Source organism: Xenopus laevis, chromosome 4S (genome assembly GCF_017654675.1).
Source record: "Xenopus laevis strain J_2021 chromosome 4S, Xenopus_laevis_v10.1, whole genome shotgun sequence".
Taxonomy (NCBI): Eukaryota; Metazoa; Chordata; class Amphibia; order Anura; family Pipidae; genus Xenopus; species Xenopus laevis.
Window position 1 is genome coordinate 18,647,944 of NC_054378.1, and position 19,617 is coordinate 18,667,560.

The following is a 19,617-nucleotide window of genomic DNA, read 5'->3' on the forward strand; positions in this document are numbered from 1 at the left end:
AAAATTTTGGAAATAGAAAGAGGGACAAAAAGTTTTGCCTCGCAGAGCATGGCAAATTTTTATCCGACCAGCCAATTTTTCACGCCACACCCCCTAATTGAACACATTTCTGTGTTTTTTATGTTTTATTACAGTTTTGCTAATGAAGGTGAATTGCCCTTTAAGCTGTGAGTCAAAGTTCTCCAAAGAGACCTGCTTATCTTAAATAGTTAAAATTGTTACATTGCTTATCTTAGATTGTTACAAAAGTATCTAAGTGAACCTGCCACATATTCTGGGCTCTCTTCTAAGTTTTAGAAACTTTGTATCTTTTTCTGGCTGTTCGGTGCAGGAGAACTAAAATCTCCAGCCTTGATGCCCCTTGTAATGCCCACTGGGAGCCAATGCAATGTACATCCCTAGCCCTGCTGGGAGTCAGTGCCCTTGTAATACCGCTGGCAGTGCCATTCGTCATCCCTAGTGGAACACTGATAAGTCAATGCCCCTTAAAGGGGCATTAAAGGGGTGGTTCACCTTTAAGCTAACTTTAAGTATTTTATAGAATGGCTAATTCTAAGCATATTTTCAATTTCCCTTTTTTAATAGTTTTTGAATGATTTTCTTCCTTCTTCTGACACTTTCCAGCTTTCAAATGGGGGTCACTGACCGCATCTTAAAAACAAATTCTCTGTAAGGCTACAAATGTATCGTTTTTGCTACTTTTTATTACTCATCTTTCTATTCAGGCCTCTCCTCTCCTATTTGAGTCTCTTATTCAAATCAGTGCACGGTTGCTAGGGTATTTTGGACCCTAGTAACCAGATGGCTGAAATTACAAACTGGAGAGCTGCTGAATAAAACGCTAAATACCTCAAAAACACAAATAATAGCGCAAATTGTCGCAGAATATCCCTCTCTGCATCATACTAAAAAATAATTCTAAGGAGAACACCCCCCTTTAATACCCACTGACAATGGCAGCATCCAGGGCCTCAGCGCTGGCGAACTGGGAAGATCGGTCCCGCCCACTCCTGGGAAGCTCTCCAGTGCGCATGCGCATCGCTCAGCTTTCCCTGCGCCCCAAACATGGCCGAGCTGCTGCGGCCAAGATGCTGAGATTTTCCGCTAGAAGAGAGGAAAGAACGCAGCCATGGCTAGGCTGGCCGACTACTTCATTGTGGTGGGCTACGACCATGAGAAGACGGGTAAGTGCGAGGGTTGCGGGCGAGGCATTGGGAATGTTGCCCTGGCACTGGAGCTGCGGGGGATGTTGCCAGGCTGGGGACACTTCTGCACATGCAAACTCCCCCTTGTACCCCTGGCATGGCGTGGGACTTACCATGTGATACAAGTAGGGGTGCGGCGAGGAAATGGGGTGCACGGCCTGTGCCCCAGTGTTTTATAACTTGTTCTTGTGTCCCTCCACCCCTCATGTCACATCCTGAGTGACGCAAAGGGGGATGTCCTCCTCTCCGAGCACAACACAGGACCAGGGATCTCTGGGATGGGATGTAGCCTGACATTCCCAAACTCCTTGCCCCAGGGTTTATTGTATCTGCAGCCTCAGTGAAGGCAGGGCTTACCCACTGTGCACCCCACTATCCACTGTGCACCAACCAGCTGTTCATTTAGAAAATAGAAGAAAACCCTCCAGTGTAAGCCCAATAAATTTATAATTTATAATCCCACACCTGCAACTCAAGGTGGAGGTATTCAAACAAACTGAAGATCCCACAGACAGGCTTGTAAAATAAATTGTTTTTATGCCAAAAGTAGATTAATACATAGCCTTATGCGTTTCTGCGCTTAATCAACTGCTGTGCATCCCTTTCCCATCTGTACATAGGGTTGCCACCTTTTCTGGTAAAAAATACTGGCTTTCCTATATATTTATCTTTTTTCCCTATTAATAACATTGGGATCAACCATCATTTTAACCGGCCAGGCCGGTAAAATGCTGGCCAGGTGGCAACCCTACCTGTACAGGAGGCAAAGGGAACCCACAATGCAACTGTACAGGAAGGAAAGGGAACCCATAATGCACCTGTACAGAAGGCAAGGTTTACCCACTCTGCACCCCAGTCTTACAGAAGGCTGTGCACCCCAAGATTAGGGAAGGGTTATGCTGTCTGCCCCACCACAGGAAGGAAAGGAAACCCACAATGCATCTCTACAGGAGGGAAAGGAAACCCACAATGTACCTGTACGGGAGGGAAAGGGAACCCACAATACACTTGTACAGGAAGGAAAGGGAACCCACAATGTACTTGTACAGAAGGCAAGGGTTACCTACTCTGCACCCCAGTCTTACAGAAGGCTTTGCACCCCAAGATTAAGGAATGGTTATCCTGTCTGCCCCACCACAGAAAGGAAACCCACAATGCACCTGTACAGGAGGAAAGGGTTACCCATAATGTACCCGTGAGTAGGAAACGTCCCTGTTGCTCCCCAACAATAAGGAAGTGTGACATCCCCCTCAGCACTCTTATTGGAGGGAAGTGTTGCCTGTTCTACGGCTCTTAGTGGGAAGGGTTAGCCGCTCAGCATCCCCACTGTAGGCAATTGCTGCGAACTCTGCACCCCCCACAGAAGAGAAGGCTTTAACTGCACTGCAGGCCCAGGAGGCAGAAAGGGTTGCACCCTCAAAGCAGTGGTGGGTTTCTTCAATCTGCCTCCAAAGAGCCTAAAGCTTGGTCTCTTCCTCCCGCTTTAGACGAAAGGGTTCACCTCTTGCCATTTTACCCCTTGCTGTTGGGGTGCTGGCTGTAAGCTCTCCTGTATAGGAAGCCGGAATGTCAGTGCACCTGCCTGAAGGCTCAGGGTTATTATCTTTGTCAGTATAGTGAGAAGCGCACATTGTGCAAAGACACCTGCAAAACCTGTTCCTACTGTGTTTGAAAAGGATGCTCAGTGACGTGTGTGGGAGAGAAGCAGAGGGGAATAGCCGAACAACCCTGATATGTTGTGTTATCAGTGCCAGTGAGATACTGAGCAGCAGTATAGAGCCTATACAATGGGTGCTGTGGATATGAAGTAATGTTATAAAGGCCACTGAGAATATGGAAATTGTTATGCCAAATGGTAGATTATCCACTATATTTATTCACAAGGCTCAGCTTCCATTTTTTTTTCTCTTTTAGGAACAGCATAATCTGCACGGAACATTCCTTAGCTGCCAGATTGCATGGCTGCTTTTGCGTAGGGGCGGCCATGTTGCTCTGCCAGCTGAGGAACAGAACAGCAACTTTATTGCTTCTATGTAGCTGGCGCTTTGTTGGCTGCATTGGAAGGCTATACACCTCAAGATATATTCCAGCTCCTTTGCATCAATGCAAATAGGCAGAGAAGGAATGTGTTGAGTGGGCAGTTCCATTACTGCATTTGCAAATAACATTAAACCCACTGAGGAATGAGTATACACTGGGAAGTTTCATAGAATTAACATTTATGACTGGCTTTATTTCCCCTTTTTAAATTCCTTCACCCAGATTATCATCCTATCTGCGTCAGGTCAATTGTTCGGTCTTCTTAAAAATGCATTTGGCTTGTTACATGGGTCAGGCAGGGGGAGGAAGTTGCCTTTGGGGGCTAATGCGGTTATTTGGGACCCTTGGCGTGGCCCTCACATGCATGCGGCTAGTTCTAATGTTGCTGACATTGTGCATTCAGTTTACAACAGGAATAATATTGAGTGCCCTGCTTGGGGGGTATCCATGGCAAGAACCATATTGGAACTCACTGGCAAGCTCAGAGCTTTATATATAGTCATGTGACCAAGCTTTGGGCTTCTCCATTGAGTCTGTATTGCATGTGCAGTATGGCAGCTCCCACTCAGTGCTCTTTCACTTATACTGATTTCTGCATACCCCCAAAATAACTTAAATGCAACTCCTAGCTGTTCAGCTCCATCTTCCTAATGAGACAGCTATGTATTCAGTCTGGTACATGTTCCTTCTCTCCATCATTGACGCCCACATACAAGTATCTCGCTGATTCCTGTTGAAGTGTTGGGCAAGGCGGTGTATGACGTTGCCATGGAGATGTCTCCGAAGATGTCGCTGGCCCGTAATTAGCAGAAATACCTAAGTAATCCATTCGGTTTTGTTCCGGCAGCTGACGGGTTGAAGGCTTGTTTGAATCGGTGACATCTGTGAGTCACCCAATCGGGTTTTGCTCTGTATGTGAATATCTAGGTGGCTGCCATATTACGATATTCATAATAAAAGGACATTTTTCCTTTCCCATGTTTCCTAGACTCTGAACTATTAAAATTGCATACATTTGTTGCTGGCGTTTTAAAAAAAAAAAAAAAAATCCAGCAACAAATGTATCAAATTGCAACAGTTACATTGTATTAGACTTTGGTAAATGCTTAAGGTCAGGGAGCATGCTCAGTAGGAGGCTTCTATCTGCTGCTGCTGCGAAGAACTGCTGCGAAGAACTGCTAGCAACTAATAGATCGAATTGTAACAGTTGCTCTGTAAAATCCCTTTGCTTGCTAAGTAGTGACCATGTCTGCTGCTGCTTAGAAATGCCAGCAACTAATATATATCGAATTGTAAAAGTTGCTCTGTAAAAGACTTGAGCATGCTCAGTAGGGTCTGTATCTGCTGCTGCTTAGACATGCCAGCAACTAATATATTGAATTGAAACAGTTGCTCTGTAAAAGACTTGAGCATGCTCACTAAGTTCTGTGTCGGCTGCTGCTTAGAAATGCCAGCAACTAATATATCGAATTGCAACTGTTACACTGAAATAAATATTTGCATCCTTTAAGTCAGGGAGCATGCAAAAGGTCTCCAATCTAGAAGCATGCTCAGGGACTATATCTACTGCTACTGAGACATGCCAACAACTAATATATCCGTTTATATATTGTATTAACATGAACAGCCTGGGAAATGAAAGTAAAGGGACCTTCCATGGAAAGATCAATGCTCAAAAGTAATAGCGACAATAAAATTCGTTGCAAAAAAGTAGCCAATATCCACGAAACCTGACCGGGTAAAGCCTATTAAAGGCAAAGTTCACCTTTAAATTAAGTTTTTTTGATATGTTAGATCGTGACTTATCTGTGAAACCTTTCTGTTGGTATTTTTCATGCTTTTTTAGATCATTATTATTCCTTTATACAGGTATGGGACCTGTTATCCAGAATGCTCGGGACCTGGCGTTTTCCAGTTAATGGATCTTTCTGGCATTTGGATCTTCATACCTTAAAGGGATACTGTCATGGGAAAACATGTTTTTTTTCAAAATGCATCAGTTAATAGTGCTGCCCCCAGTCATGTGATTTGTGCTCTGATAAACTTCAGTCACTCTTTACTGCTGTATAGCAAGTTGGAGTGATATCACCCACTCCCCCCCAGCAGCCTAACAACAGAACAATTGGAAGGTAACCAGATAGCAGCTTCCTAACACAAGATAACAGCTGCCTGGTAGATGTGACAGTATCCCTTTAAATCTACTAGAAAATCATGTAAACATGAAATAAACCCAATAGGCTGGTTTTGCTTAGAATAAGGATTACTTATATCTTAGTTTGGATCAAGTACCAGGGAATGATTTATTATTACAAAGAAAAAGGAAATTTTGATTATTTCATTAAAATGGAGTCTATGGGAGACATCCATTCCGTAATTCAGGGCTTTCTGGATAATGGGTTAACGGATCCCATACCTGTACCTAGTTTGTGCCAGCCAATGAAAAAGCTGGCTGCGTGTTTGGGGTTACCAACCCCTGCAGCTGAAAGTGCCTTTTCTATTGGTCATTAATTCTGACTTCCAAACTGCTGCCTAGTTGCTGGCAGGGATGCATCGAATCTACTTTTTTAGGATTCGGCCGAATCCTGAATCCTTTGTGAAAGATTTGGCCAAATACCAAACTGAATCAGAACCCTAATTTGCACATGCAAATTAGGAAAGCAAGGAATTTTTTACTTCCTTATTGGTGCTATGAAAAGTCATGTGACCTTTGGATTCGGTTCGGCCAGTAAACCGGATTCGACCGAATCCCAATACTGCTGAAAAAGCCTTGAATCTTAGCTGAATCCCAAAGCGAATCCTGGAGTCGCTGCAACCCTAGTTGCTATGGTAATTAGGTTTGGATTTTTGGCTGCTAGGGCTTGAGTGTATATATATATATATTATATATATATATATATATATATATATATATATATATATATATATATGACTGTCAGCAGGTGTTCACACTCCATATTATATTGAGTTTAAGTGTATTTATATCATTCTGTATATGTTTTTTTCCCAGCCGGCACATGCTCTGTACCTCATATACGGACGTGAATGATTGCCAATGCCATAGGGGAAGTATAATATATATCTAATAAATTAATCATCCACAGAGTCGGGACTGAAAGGTGTTTTTATTTTGGGGGGGAAGTTGTTGATTGTATCAAAACAAGTCATAATATTATGATCTGGATTGAAGATATACATTTCTTTTGTTTGTGGCATTGGACAGAATGATCAGGCTTCATTGCTAAATGCAGTTTAGATGCTTTGGATCTGAGCACTAGGCATAGAGGAAGCCTTTGTGGCCCATAGATATCCTACACCCTTTAGGCAGGGTGTGTGTGCAGTTTGTTTTCTGTTCAGAATAGCTTATTCTCTGCGTAGAACATTCCATCTCTGTATAGTTGTGTGTGTGTGTATATATATATATATATATATATATATATATATATATATATATATATATATATATAATATGGGTAGGAGGTGCCATATTGATTCCCTTACAAAGTACTGTAAGAGGGTATAGCTTATTGTTTGCCCAGAACATTCCTTCTCTGTATATTTGTATTTATACATATGGGTAGGAGGTGCCATATTGATTCCTTTAGACAGTACAGTATGAGGGTATAGCTTATTGTGTGCCCAGAACATTCCTTCTCTGTATATTTGTATTTATACATATGGGTAGGATGTGCCATATTGATTCCCTTAGACAGTACAGTATGAGGGTATAGCTTATTGTGTGCCCAGAACATTCCTTCTCTGTATATTTGTATTTATACATATGGGAGGAGGCGCCATATTTATTCTCTTAGCCTTTGCATATTCAGTGTAATGCTAAGAGTCCCTGCATTATGTACGTGACTTGCAGACAAGCCTTTCCAATCATAATTCTGCGTATTCTCCCAATTCCGGGCCATCTGGGCAGCAGGGTGAAGGAAAGAAGAGCACAGAGGTCGGAGGATGACGTCTTGGCTGCAGAGTCAGTCTTTACAGTACGAGGGAAAGGGATTCGGTTACAATATCACATGAATAAGTGTAGGACGTGCTCTCACAGCTCACTGGATGATCATTTCTGGGGCTTGTGGGTTTTTAATGAGCAACCCCCCCCCCCCCGATAATGAAATGTTTCAGTTATACAGACATAACAACATTGTGCGTGCAGTGAGGAAATGAGGAAGAATTGGCATGCGGTTTAATTGGAGTGAAAATTGCCATGAAATAGTCCAGTTTATTCAGATATGTAAAATTCCCTAAGTACATGAAATACATATAGTTCCGAATACGCAAAACTGTGGCAATAAATCATTGTGACCAATAAAAATGTTGCTTTCATTTCCTTGGACTGACCGGAGCAATTTCTTATGGGTCACAGCTGCGGAGAATAATGGCTCCAGTTTTGTGAATTCCACTCCTTTCATTTTGTATTATTTGTGGTTTTTGAGTTATTTAGCTTTTTGTTCAGCAGCTCTCCAGTTTGCCATTTCAGCAACCCAGTTGCTAGGGTCCAAGTTACCTTAGTAACCATGCACTGATTTGAATAAGAGACTGAAATATGAATAGGAGAGGCCTGAATAGAAATATAATAATATATTTATTTCTATAATATTATAGAAATATAATAAAAAGTAACAATAACAATAAATATGTAGTCTTACAGTAGAGTCCTGCGCAAAACCAATTTCTAAGACCGCGACCCGAACCGCAACTCGCATATTTATCCACTATCCGACCTGGACCTGCAACTGCCTTATCCGCAACCCGACCCAAAACCCGCTGACCACCGTCAAACAGGATGTGATGTTGCTTCAAACCGGAAGTGACATCATCAAAAGTGATGTAAAAGGACTAAAAATATAGACAATATATCATAAGATAAGAAATTTAGATGAGACCCGACCCGCATCTACCCGCACCTGAAAATCCTATCCTTATTCCGTAGGGTACCCGCGTTTTATTTCGGGTAACCCGCGGGTACCCGACCCCCTGCAGGACTCTACCTTACAGAGCATTTCTTTTTAGATGAGGTCAGTGACCCTATTTGAAATAGAATCAGTCAAAATAAGGCAAATAATTTAAATACTATAAAGAATAAATAATGATGACCAACTGAAAGGTTGCTTAGCATTAGCCATTCTATAGCAAGAAAATGTGAACCGCCCCTTTAATCAGCTGACCTGCTACAAAATTTCAGTAGTCAGAGAATATCAACAGGCAGACACAGCCTTCAGGAAGTATGACATTTCCGGGACTGGTATGGGATCCCTTTTTCCAGAAAGCTCCAAATTACTGAAAGGCTGTCTTCCCATAGACTCTATTATAAGCAAATAATCCAGATTTTTTAAAAACGATTTCCTTTTTCTCTGTAATAATAAAACAGTCGCTTGTGCTTGATCCAAACTAAAATTAATCCTTATTGGAGGCAAAACCAGCCTATTCTGGTTTATTTAATGTTTACTGGATTTTCTAGTAGATTTAAAGGGATTCTGTCATGATTTTTATAATGTATTTTTTATTTCTAAATTAAACTGTTTACACTGCAAATAAATCACTCTACAATATAAAATATAATTCCTGAACCAGCAAGTGTATTTTTTAGTTGTAATATTGGTGTGTAGGCGCCATCTCATCTCATTTTGCCTGGTCATGTGCTTTCAGAAAGAGCCAGCACTTTAGGATGCAACTGCTTTCTGGCAGGCTTTTGTTTCTCCTACTCAATGTAACTGAATGTGTCGCAGTGGGACCTGGATTTTACTATTGAGTGCTGTTCTTATATCTACTATTCAGCTGTTATATTGAGTTAGGGAGCTACTATCTTCTTACCTTCCCATTGTTCTGCTGTTAGGCTGCTGGGGGGGGGGGGAAGGAGGGGGATGATATCACTCCAGCTTGCAGTACAGCACAGCATTAAAGAGTGACTGAAGTTTATCAGAGCACAAGTCAAATGACTTGGGCAGCTGGGGAACTGACACTATGGGGCAAATTTACTTACCTTGAAGTTGCGCCAGAGTTGGCTTTGCCACACTTCGGCAGGCGTAAATTCGCCAGGGCTACGCAAATTCACGAAAATCCAAAGTTTCGCACAAGTTACAGATCGTTTGCAAAGTTGTGCTAGCGATGTTACGTTAGCATACGGCGTGCAGTTAAAGTCCAATGGCTGTATATGTAGCAGCAAACACATTACACTACACAAGGCCAGGGAACCTTAATAAATGTGTTCTAATGCCCTACACATGTGCCCGCAGTATAGTTTAGGTGCCATATGTTATCAAATGTAGGGGGGAAGGAGGGTACCTTAAGTTTTTGGGACTTTTTTGGAGCAATCCCTATCTACTCTATTGCACTTCGCCTGGTCTGAGGTTGCGAAGTAAAGTCTGGCGCAAGAGGTAACATTCACGAAAATTTGCAACTTAGTGAATTAGCGTAGTTACGTCCCTTTGCCAGATCGCAACTTCGCCTGGCGTAAGGGTGGAAAGTAGCGCTAGAGTAGGTCCACTTCGCTAGCGAATTTACGCCAGCACCCGTTAAAAAAATGACGTCACACTGGTGAATTTTCACTAGCATTAGCTACTTCGCCCTTTAGTAAATTTGCCCCTATGTCTAGATTTCAAACTTAAAAAAATCTGTTTGCTCTTTTGAGAAACTGATTTCAGTGCAGTGTTCTGCTGGAGCAGCACTATTAACTGATGTGTTTTGAAATTTTTTTTTTCCCATGGCAGTATCCCTATGGATCCCAGTATGGTATGAAGAAACTACAGAAAGACCTGCTATCCAGAAACCCCCAGTTCCTGAGTATTCTAGATAACATATCCCGTACCTGTAGAGCTTTTGGAAATGTATATTGTAAACTTGTTAGAATTTCACAGTTTTGGGAGTTCCCCTTTAAGAAATAACTGGCAAAGAATGGCTGGTGTGTTTTCCCTTTAAGCAATCAGTGTCCAGTGTGTTTTATTTTAATCCCCAATTAGAAGAGGAAATGGGGTGTGTATGGAGCGCAGTGTAATTGGATTGGCCCAGGTTGTATGGTGCCTCTGGGATTTCTGCGCTTCTTTTGCATTATTACAAATCTTCCCTTTCCCATGTTCTGCAGCTCCGCATGACGGAAGGCAGATGGGTTTGTGGCAAGTGGACAGATGTTTGCAGATCTGACACGGGGACATGGGAAAGGGCTTTCAACTTGACTTAACGACTTCTGAAGGGATGAGGCACCAACACGGGGCCCTCACTCCTCTCACAGCTGTTTGTCATCTCCCAGCTGTCCCCTGTAACCAGTGAAAACACAAAGTGCTTGAGCCTCTTTGTGTTACTGGATGTTGGCACCTTCCTTAATCTTATTAGTGGTGTCTGATAAATACTTACCAGTTGCATTGCTTTCTCAATGTCTAATCTCCATAAAGAACCCTTAATCTTTGTTAAAGGGATACTATCCTTCCAACAGCTCCCCTTCTAAATGATTTCTTTTTTATTTTTATGTTCTTTGCTAGAATTTAGACCCCCGACACACATACGTTTTTTCAGCGTGATTTGGACGTGGTTTTTAAAAAAGCTGACTACCGCGTAAATACACTAGAAAACGTGGCAGAAAATGTATGTGTGTCTGGGGCCTTATAGCCATAAAGCAGGGCGGGACTGCTGCTTCCAATGGAATGAGATAGGATCTCAGCTGCCATAAAGAAGGGCAGGACTGCAGCTACCAATGGGGATCAGATAGGTTCTGTGCAGCCACTGGGACAGAATGCTCTGTTATACAGATGGCTAGAATCTCAGCTGCCATAAAGCAGAGCAGGACTGCTGCTTCCAATGGGGATCAGATAGGATCTCAGCTGCCATAAAGAAGGGCCGGACTGCAGCTTCCAATGGGGATCTGATAGGATCTGTGCAGCCACTGGGACAGAATGCTCTGTTATGCATATAGCTAGAATCTCAGCTGCCATAAAGCAAGGCAGGAGTGCTGCTTCCAATGGGGATCAGATAGGATCTCTGCTGCCATAAAGCAGGGCATGACTGCTATTTCCAATGGGGATCAGATAGATTCTGTGCAGCACCTGGGAAAGAATGCTCTGTTATAGAGATAGCTAGAATATCAAGCCATAAAGCAGTGTACGACTGCTGCTTCCAATGGGGATCAGAAAGGATCTGTGCAGCCACTGGGAAAGAATGCTCTGTTTATACAGATAGCTAGAATCTCAGCCATAAAGCAGTATACGACTGCTGCTTCCAATGGGGATCAGAAAGGATCTGTGCAGCCACTGGGACAGAATGCTCTATTATACAGATAGCTAGAATCTCAGCCATAAAGCAGGGAAGGACTGCTGTTTACAATGGGCACCTGATGTCACATCATCCCCATAATACATGTAAGAAAACAGGTACACTGCGTTGCTTTATGTAACCCGGAACTGTTACGTAACCGAAAACTAACGAAGCCTCTAAATGAAATTTGATTGTTGAAAAGAGAACATGCTAATTGGGAAGCATTTTCCTCCCTATAAAAGCAGCCCACATTAGAGGGTTTAGGGAAGCAGTAAGCCTGAGTGGCATTTATACCACAATAAACAATAGAAGAGTCAGACCCATGAGCAACGGGCCCCGTCGCTGCCCACAGAATTCTCAGAAAATCACTGTGGTTAAAATATGATTCTCCCAGTCACTCTTTGGGGAGAAAGTGATTCAATAGGATTTGTTATATAATAGGATATTAAAGTGACGATTAATTTGTGTATAATATATTCTTAAATATCCTTTATGGGTTTCATACACTGCCCTGAGCTTTATTTTTGAATTATTAATGGGTGCCTTTCTCTTCTAACACCCTTAACCCTACTTTTCATTATTTGCCTGCTATCACAAAGCTTAGTGGACTCCTAGGGGGTTATATATCAAAATCCGTTTTTGTTTTTTTAACGATTTTTTAAATTAAAAAAAAAATGTTACTTTATATTATTTATCATTGAAAAAACTCGATAAAATCGGTTCATAAAAAAACTCTAAAACTTAAGGTTTTTGCTTAAAAAAAAACTTTTTTCCAGCTTTATGCCTGAAACATTTTTGTGAAATTGCTCGAAACCCCTGAATTTTTCGGATTTTTGGTCGAAACTCAGTGCAGGCCATGAAATCTTCAAATTTGAAATGGGACCTTTGCCATTGACTTCTACAGGACCCTGTCCGCTTGGGGGTGGAGTATTTTCAGATTCGGACATTTAGCAGCCTTGGGGTTTAATAAATCACAAAAAAATTGAGGGTTTTTTTTTCACTAAAAATGAGAATTTCATGTTTTTGGCATTCTGATTTTCATAAATAACTCCCCTAGTGTCCTGGGCCGTGGAGTCTATAAGGATTTCCTTTGGAAGAAAGAAAACATTTCCGGAACAGAGCAGGAATACTTTCTCTATCTCACTGCGTAATGCAAGCCCCTCTAACAAGTCTCACAGAGTGTCTCTCCCTCCATATTGTAGCCTAGGGCTGCTGTAAAGGTTTTAGTGGGCAGCAGCCTCCTGCCACTTTAAGTAGCATTGCCTTGCAGCTAAGGATGCACCAAATCCACTATTTTGGAATTGTCCTGAATCCCTGGAACCTTTGTGAAAGCTTTGGAATCTGAATCCTACTTTGCATATGCAAATTAGAATATGGGAAGGAAAAGGTGGAAAAACTTTTTTTTACTTCCTTATTTTGTGACGAAAAGTCATGAACTCCCTTCCAGACCCTAATTTACATATGCAAAGTCGGATTCAGTTTGACTAGGCATAGAGTCCCAGGGTTGGGTACCCTGCGGGTTGCGTGTAGAAGTTCCGGGTGCGGATATAGGCACAGGTTGGCGGTTCTGTTACGGTGGGGTACGGTTTCCAAAAAATGGACCCGCACAGGGCAGGATTTGGATTCGGCAGAATCCTTGTGCCTAGTTAAAGAGGCCAGATCCCGAACTGAATCCTGGATTTGATGCATCCCTACTTGCAGCCATTACTTACATCCCTTATTTCCCAAATTTTGTTAGTAGTGCACATGCACTGCACAGGGTACATGGTTCAATGCCCTTACAACAGGAGATTGGCATTGCTGGATCCCAAAGGTTTAAAATCTGTTTATAGGGGATGGTTCACCTTTAAATCAACTGTAAGGGGCAGATTTATCAAAGGTCGAATTGAGAAGTTATGTGAATTTTTTTCAGCTCCAATAAATTGGAATTTACACACAACTCGATGGGAGGTCATTAATGAAAAACTCTCTGAATTAAACGTCTTAATATTCAACCGAGTACGAACAACCCGAAAATTTGAATCGAAATCCGAAAAAAAACTTGAATGTCAGGAAGGCAATTAACATCTTCAAATGGTTCAACGGACCTCTGCCATTGACTTGTAAATGAACTCAGCATGTTTTAGGTGGCAAATATTCAAATTAGAACCGTTTCCAGGGTCGATTTGAAATTCGAATTTGTGAGTTTTGACCAAAAAAAAATGTTAAAATTTTTTATTTACCATTCGACCCTTAATAAATCTGCCGCTAAGTGTGATGTAGAGAGAGATGTTCTGAGATAATTTGCAATTAAACAATTCAAAATCCACAATTAAAAAAAAAAAAAAGATTAACACTTCGTTCAGCAGGTCTCCATCTTGGAAATTCTGCAGCTATCTGGTTGCTAGGGTCCACTTACTCTAGCAACCAGGTAGTGGTTTGTATGTGACGCTGGAATAAAAATCGGAGAGGACCGGGATAGAAAGATAAGTAAAAAAAAAAAATAATAATATCAATAACAATTAAATTGAAGCCTCACAGAGCAACATTTTATGGGCTGCAGGGTCAGTGACCCCCGTCTGACAGTTGGAAAGAGTCAAATGAAGAAGGCAAATCATTTCAAAATTGCAGGAAAATGAGGATCTATTGGAAGGTTACTTATATTTGACCATTCTAGTACTAAAAATTATGTACCGTAGGTTATCCTTGACATTTAACCTGCCCCTACATGTCAGCTGCCAACCGAGATGACAGTTTCATGGCCCATGTATTAGTACTTCCTGGGAAATATCTAACCAGGGATCCATATAAATTGGATTGGTTTGAATATTACATCCTCTACAAAATATATGGTCAAATATTAAATTGAATCTGAATCTGGTGTCTTTGTCTAATTTATTCTATAGGAATATTGTTTAGAATATTTTTTAACCATCAGCAGACTTGTGCTACTTTTAACAAACCATCCTTAGGATTAGGATGTGAAGTGATTCTGTAGTGGGACCCAAGGAATGGGGGGGGGGGGGGGGCTAATGAGCAGAGCTTCCAACTACTGCTTTCCCTCGAACATTTCATATAAAACTTTTTTATACCTCTCATAAACACCCCAGGGGGAACAGAGCACCAGGCACTAATTCTATTTTCATTCTTAGTAATAGAAGAGCTGTCAGCACTCTGCTTTATGGCACCGTGGTGCTGATCCATGGAAAGTCCTGTTTAGCCGGTCTATTGCTGGGACCCGTGTGACTCCCCATGGCTGTTTACACCTCTCAGTGCTTGTCCTTGGCTCAGACAGAGTAAAAGGAGTATTTAAAAATATGATGCTTTATTGGTTGTTTGGAATTGACCTTGGATGTTTAGTGTGGGGGTTCACTAACAAGGATTAAGGAGCAACTGTACCTCCATTGATCTTAATTTTGTATTTGAAACATAAAGAGCTGATTCTTTATTCAATGTTGTCCCCTTAGCTGCTATGAAAGCATCAAGCACCTGAAGGCCAGTTAGGGGAGATTTGATGTGAGATTAGCAGAATGACTGTTACCCCAGTGTTTCTATATATCTGTAACCTTGTTTTGAGCTAAGGGGACCCAGCCTGAATTCCAGTTAAGGGGAGATTTGGGGTGAGTGCTTATTTGTGCTCTGGGTACCCCTGGAACTATAGCAGGGTGACTGTTACCCCAATGTTTCTATATATCAGTAACCTTGTTATGAGCTAAGCGAGCCCAGCCTGAAGGCCAGTTAGGGGGAGATTTGGGGTGAATGCTTATTTGTGCCCTGCGTACCCCTGGAACTATAGAAGGGTGACTGTTACCCAATGTTTCTATATATCTGTAACCTTATGAGCTAAGGGGGCCAAGCCTGAAGGCCAGTTAGGGTGAGATTTGGGGTGTTCACCTCAAGGTGTCTAAAAACTATCATTGAAGGTGGGGAGGGTTTGTGTATATAAGTTGGGGTTCATTGGCAAGGAGAAAGTACAATTAGTTTGGCAGTTGTGTCTGTTGTAAATCATGAACCCTTTATGATTCATTAGGGCATGGGTTGGACATACTTTCATGATCCCAGCCCCCATATTTCTTCAGTGCAGAGAAGACATTTAATCAAATGACTAGTCCTCAGTTAAAATTCCTGTGTAATTGGCACCTCCTTATCTGTAAACCTGAGACCTGGATAAAGGGCTGCTTTGTACAGAGCTTGTTAGGTCTGTTTTTAACTGTAGGTAGCAAAAATAATCTGTCCTTTCAGAGTGTATGGAAGTAGTGAGATGGGATAACCAGTCCCTTGTCAAGTATAACCATCGTAACCAGGATCATTGTGGTGCCATAACTGTAACCATTGTAGTTCAGTAATGGATAGTTGGTTGCTATGGATTACAGTTGAATTCAGAAAGAAAAGACAATAAACATATATACAAAGTTGCAATGCATTTCTCCCTCCTCCCCAGAATTGCTTTGTCCCCGATGGACCCAGACCTTGGCTGAACCCTCAAACCCACTTCCTTTGCGCTTGCACTTTGCGCCTCTTGGGACCCCCACACACCCATGCTGTTTTTTCCGCTTGACATTTTTTTCCATCCGCTCATTTTAATCCCAATTCCCATTGCACCCAACAGCTCCATTTCCCCCTCGCTAAACTTGACCACAATTTAATTTAAAACACTGGGATTATTTTGAAAGTATGCATGGTGCCTGCATTTGGCTATGAGTTGGCACCATAGTGTAGCCCCTGCTGAACACAAGCAGCCAAATTACACCCCATTTTTCGATATAAATCTGTTTATTTTGTACGGCCTTAAAGCGACCTTCACATAAAAGCGTGCTTTTGAAAGAGGCTGACCACAATTAATTGGAGGTATCCAGCTAATCTAAGCTACACATTTTCTCAGAAATGGCATCAAAGGATTCCATTAATCAAAAATAACAAGAATAAGCCGCTTAAACCAAATACACGTTTGTTTTGTTCCCGTAATGTTTGTTATCAAAATTCAGTTTGTTACTGGAGGCAAGTGTCGCTGCCCATAATGTATCTCTGGAACCGAGCCAGGCTGCAAGCCTTTCTCTTATTTGTATGCTCCTTGTATTTTTAGTTATGGATGGGAGGTGCCGTATTGATTACCTTAGAAAGTACAGTATGAGGGTATAGCTTGTTGTGTGCCCAGAACATTCCTTCTATGTATATTTGTATTTATACACATGGGAGGAGGTGCCATATTGATTCTCTTAGACAGTACAATATGAGGGTATAGCTTATTGTGTGCCCTGAACATCCCTTCTCTGTATATTTGTATTTATACACATGGGAGGAGGTGCCATATTGATTCCCTTAAACAGTACAGTATGAGGGTATAGCTTATTGTGTGCCCAGAACATTCCTTCTCTGTGTATTTGTACATATGGGAGGAGGCAGTGTCAGACTGGCCCACCGGGATACCGGTGGGCCAAGGTGTCAGTGGGCCCTCATGCTGCTAAACTTTTTGCCTATTTCATGGCCATTCCCTATTTCTATGAGAACAAACAGGCTAAATAGATGGAATAATTGATTATAGTATGTAAAGAAAACAGACTAGGAGAATAGAGGTTGATTGAAGAGATGAAGAATAATAGTACTGAGAGTGGCCCCTGGTCTAAAGTTTTATGGTGGGCCCCTGGTCTTAGGTTTTTGGGTGGGCCCCTGGTGTCCCAGTCCGACACTGGGTGGAGGTGCCATATTGATTCCCTAAGACAGTACAGTATGAGGGAATAGCTTATTGTGTGCCCTGAACATTCCCTCTCTGTATATTTGTATTTGTACATATGGGAGGAGGTGCCATATTGATTCCATTAGACAGTACAGTATGAGGGTATAGCTTATTGTGTGCCCAGAACATTCCTTCTATGTATATTTGTATTTATACATATGGGAGGAGGTGCCATATTGATTCCCTTAGACAGTATAGTATGAGGGTATAGCTTATTGTGTGCCCAGAACAGTCCTTCTCTGTATAACATGCATCTCACTGTTATCTGAAAGCAAATATGAGCAATGATGATGTATCCCTTACAAATACTCCAGACAGTTTTAAAGGGTATATGCGCATAAACTTTCATGGGGTTGTTTAAGTAGAGGTCATTATGGAAGATGCATTATAACAGGGGCAGAGTTTTTTTTGTGTGTATAATTTACTGCTTACTCACTGCATCATTTTAATGAGTTACTGTGGCTTTATCATTCATTGGCCACAGACATTAATCACGAGCGGAACTAGAAAGTCACATTGATTAATTTCTCAAACAAAAATATGCTTTAAATGGCTCCAATAATCCATGTTTTGTTTTCTTATGAGCACGGGGTCTTCTTTTCATAACTTCACATTCTGTACCAGTCCCACAGATCTGTCTATACTATTAACCTCTGTGTCAGCTGGAATCTGAGTCTACTTAAGGGTTTAAATGGGAAGTAAACCTTGTATATTGCAAGCATAGGCTAATTCACTAGTTATTAATCTTATAAACATGCGCCTAATCTGTATGTCTTTTATAGAATTCACCGAGGTTTTAAAGGGGTTATAAACCCCAAAATAAATTTGTGGCCAATGAAAGAAAATGTAATTTTAAGCAACTTTTCAATATTCATACATTACACATCCTCACTGGTTTTAGAGTTCTATACAAATGTAATTTCTATTGAAATCCGCATCTGTGTGGCCATTTTTCCCTCTCCTGGCTCCGACATTTCAAATAAGGTTGCAGAATTCAGTTCCCCTCCAGCAAAGACAGGTCTGGTAATCAGCTGTTTCTGTTACATTGTGCAAATTTAGAGAGAATAGCAATGGAGAGGCAGACACTGCTGTCAACAGCAATCACATTGCCTTATAACTATAAAACCAATAAGACCGTGTAATGAATGCATATTGGGAAGTTGCTCACTATTAAAATATCTTTAATTCGGCAACATTTTATATTAGGGTTTATATCCCCTTTAATTCATTCTTCTTGGGGTTACAATTGGGAATGACAGCAGTAACGTGACATATTTTATTGGATTACCAGCAAAAATATAACAGATATAGGCTGCTCCGTCTAAAATCAGCCATTGACCTTACTGAGTTCTGATTGATCCAGACTGAGCGAGATCCTGTACTGACATTTCCAACTAAAATTAAGCACAGCAATAATTGTCAACATGAGTTGTCATTGTCAACATATGTGTTTATAATGCTTTTCAAGGGCAACTTAAGGGAGCCTGTCATTGCCTAATAACCTCCTGCCGTCTTGTAAACATAACTTTTGCTGTGCTATATAGTTATGGCTATATTAGTTAGTTATATATATATATATATATATATATATATATATATATATATATATATATATATATATATATATATATATATATATATATATATATATATATATTTTTTTTTTTTTTTTAAATATATTTAAAATTAGCCAGCACTCACGTTCCAAAAAATCTAAGTGCCTGGGTGCAGTCATAATAGAATAATCGATTATTGTTGATCCCCATTGAAAGTAACAGTCCTGTCCTGCTTTATGGCTGAGATTCTAGCTATCTGTATAATAGAGCATTCTGTACCAGTGACTGCACAGATCCTATCTGATCCCCATTGTAAGAAGCAGTTCTGCCCTGCTTTATGGCAGCTGAGATTCTAGCTATCTGTATAACAGAGCATTCTGTGCCAGTGGCTGCACAGATCCTATCTTTTCCCCATCGGAAGCAGCTGTCCTATCCCTTTCTTCTGTCTCTGAGCAGTGATTGCTGCTTGTGTAAGGTGTAGCAGTGCCTGTTGTACAAGATAGCTATTCTAACTTAAAAAGCAAGAAATAATCTGGTAGGAAATAACTATGTATCCCCACTTACATTTATGCTTTCATCTTCTATCGTTTTGGGAAAATTCTTTCCTAGAGATATCGAGTGCACCTTTTAAAAGCACACATGTGTCCCTATAATCCCTTTACATCATATATCCATAGTGCTGAAGTCCGTATCACACAGCCGGTTTATTTTCAGGATTTGGGTGAGAGGTGAAACCCGTAATTAGTTCCCTTCACCTGTTATTGGTTCATAAATAGAAGATAGTTGACAAGATGCGGAAAATCCAGGTTAGCGGTATCATGAGACCCTGTTCCTGCCTAATTATGGTTCCAGCACC

At 41.2% G+C, this 19,617-nt stretch overlaps 1 protein-coding gene across 2 annotated transcripts in view; it reads left to right on the forward strand.

Moving 5' to 3' along the window:
- The first annotated feature begins 978 nt into the window (after positions 1–978).
- sbf2.S (SET binding factor 2 S homeolog) overlaps positions 979–19,617 on the forward strand; it is a 185,014-nt gene continuing 166,375 nt past the window's right edge. For both annotated transcript variants that reach the window (XM_018260291.2, XM_041560994.1), the window contains exon 1: positions 979–1,184. In XM_018260291.2, coding sequence (XP_018115780.1) covers positions 1,130–1,184 — 55 coding nt within the window. In that variant the 5' untranslated portion in view covers positions 979–1,129. The remainder of the gene's footprint in view (positions 1,185–19,617) is intronic.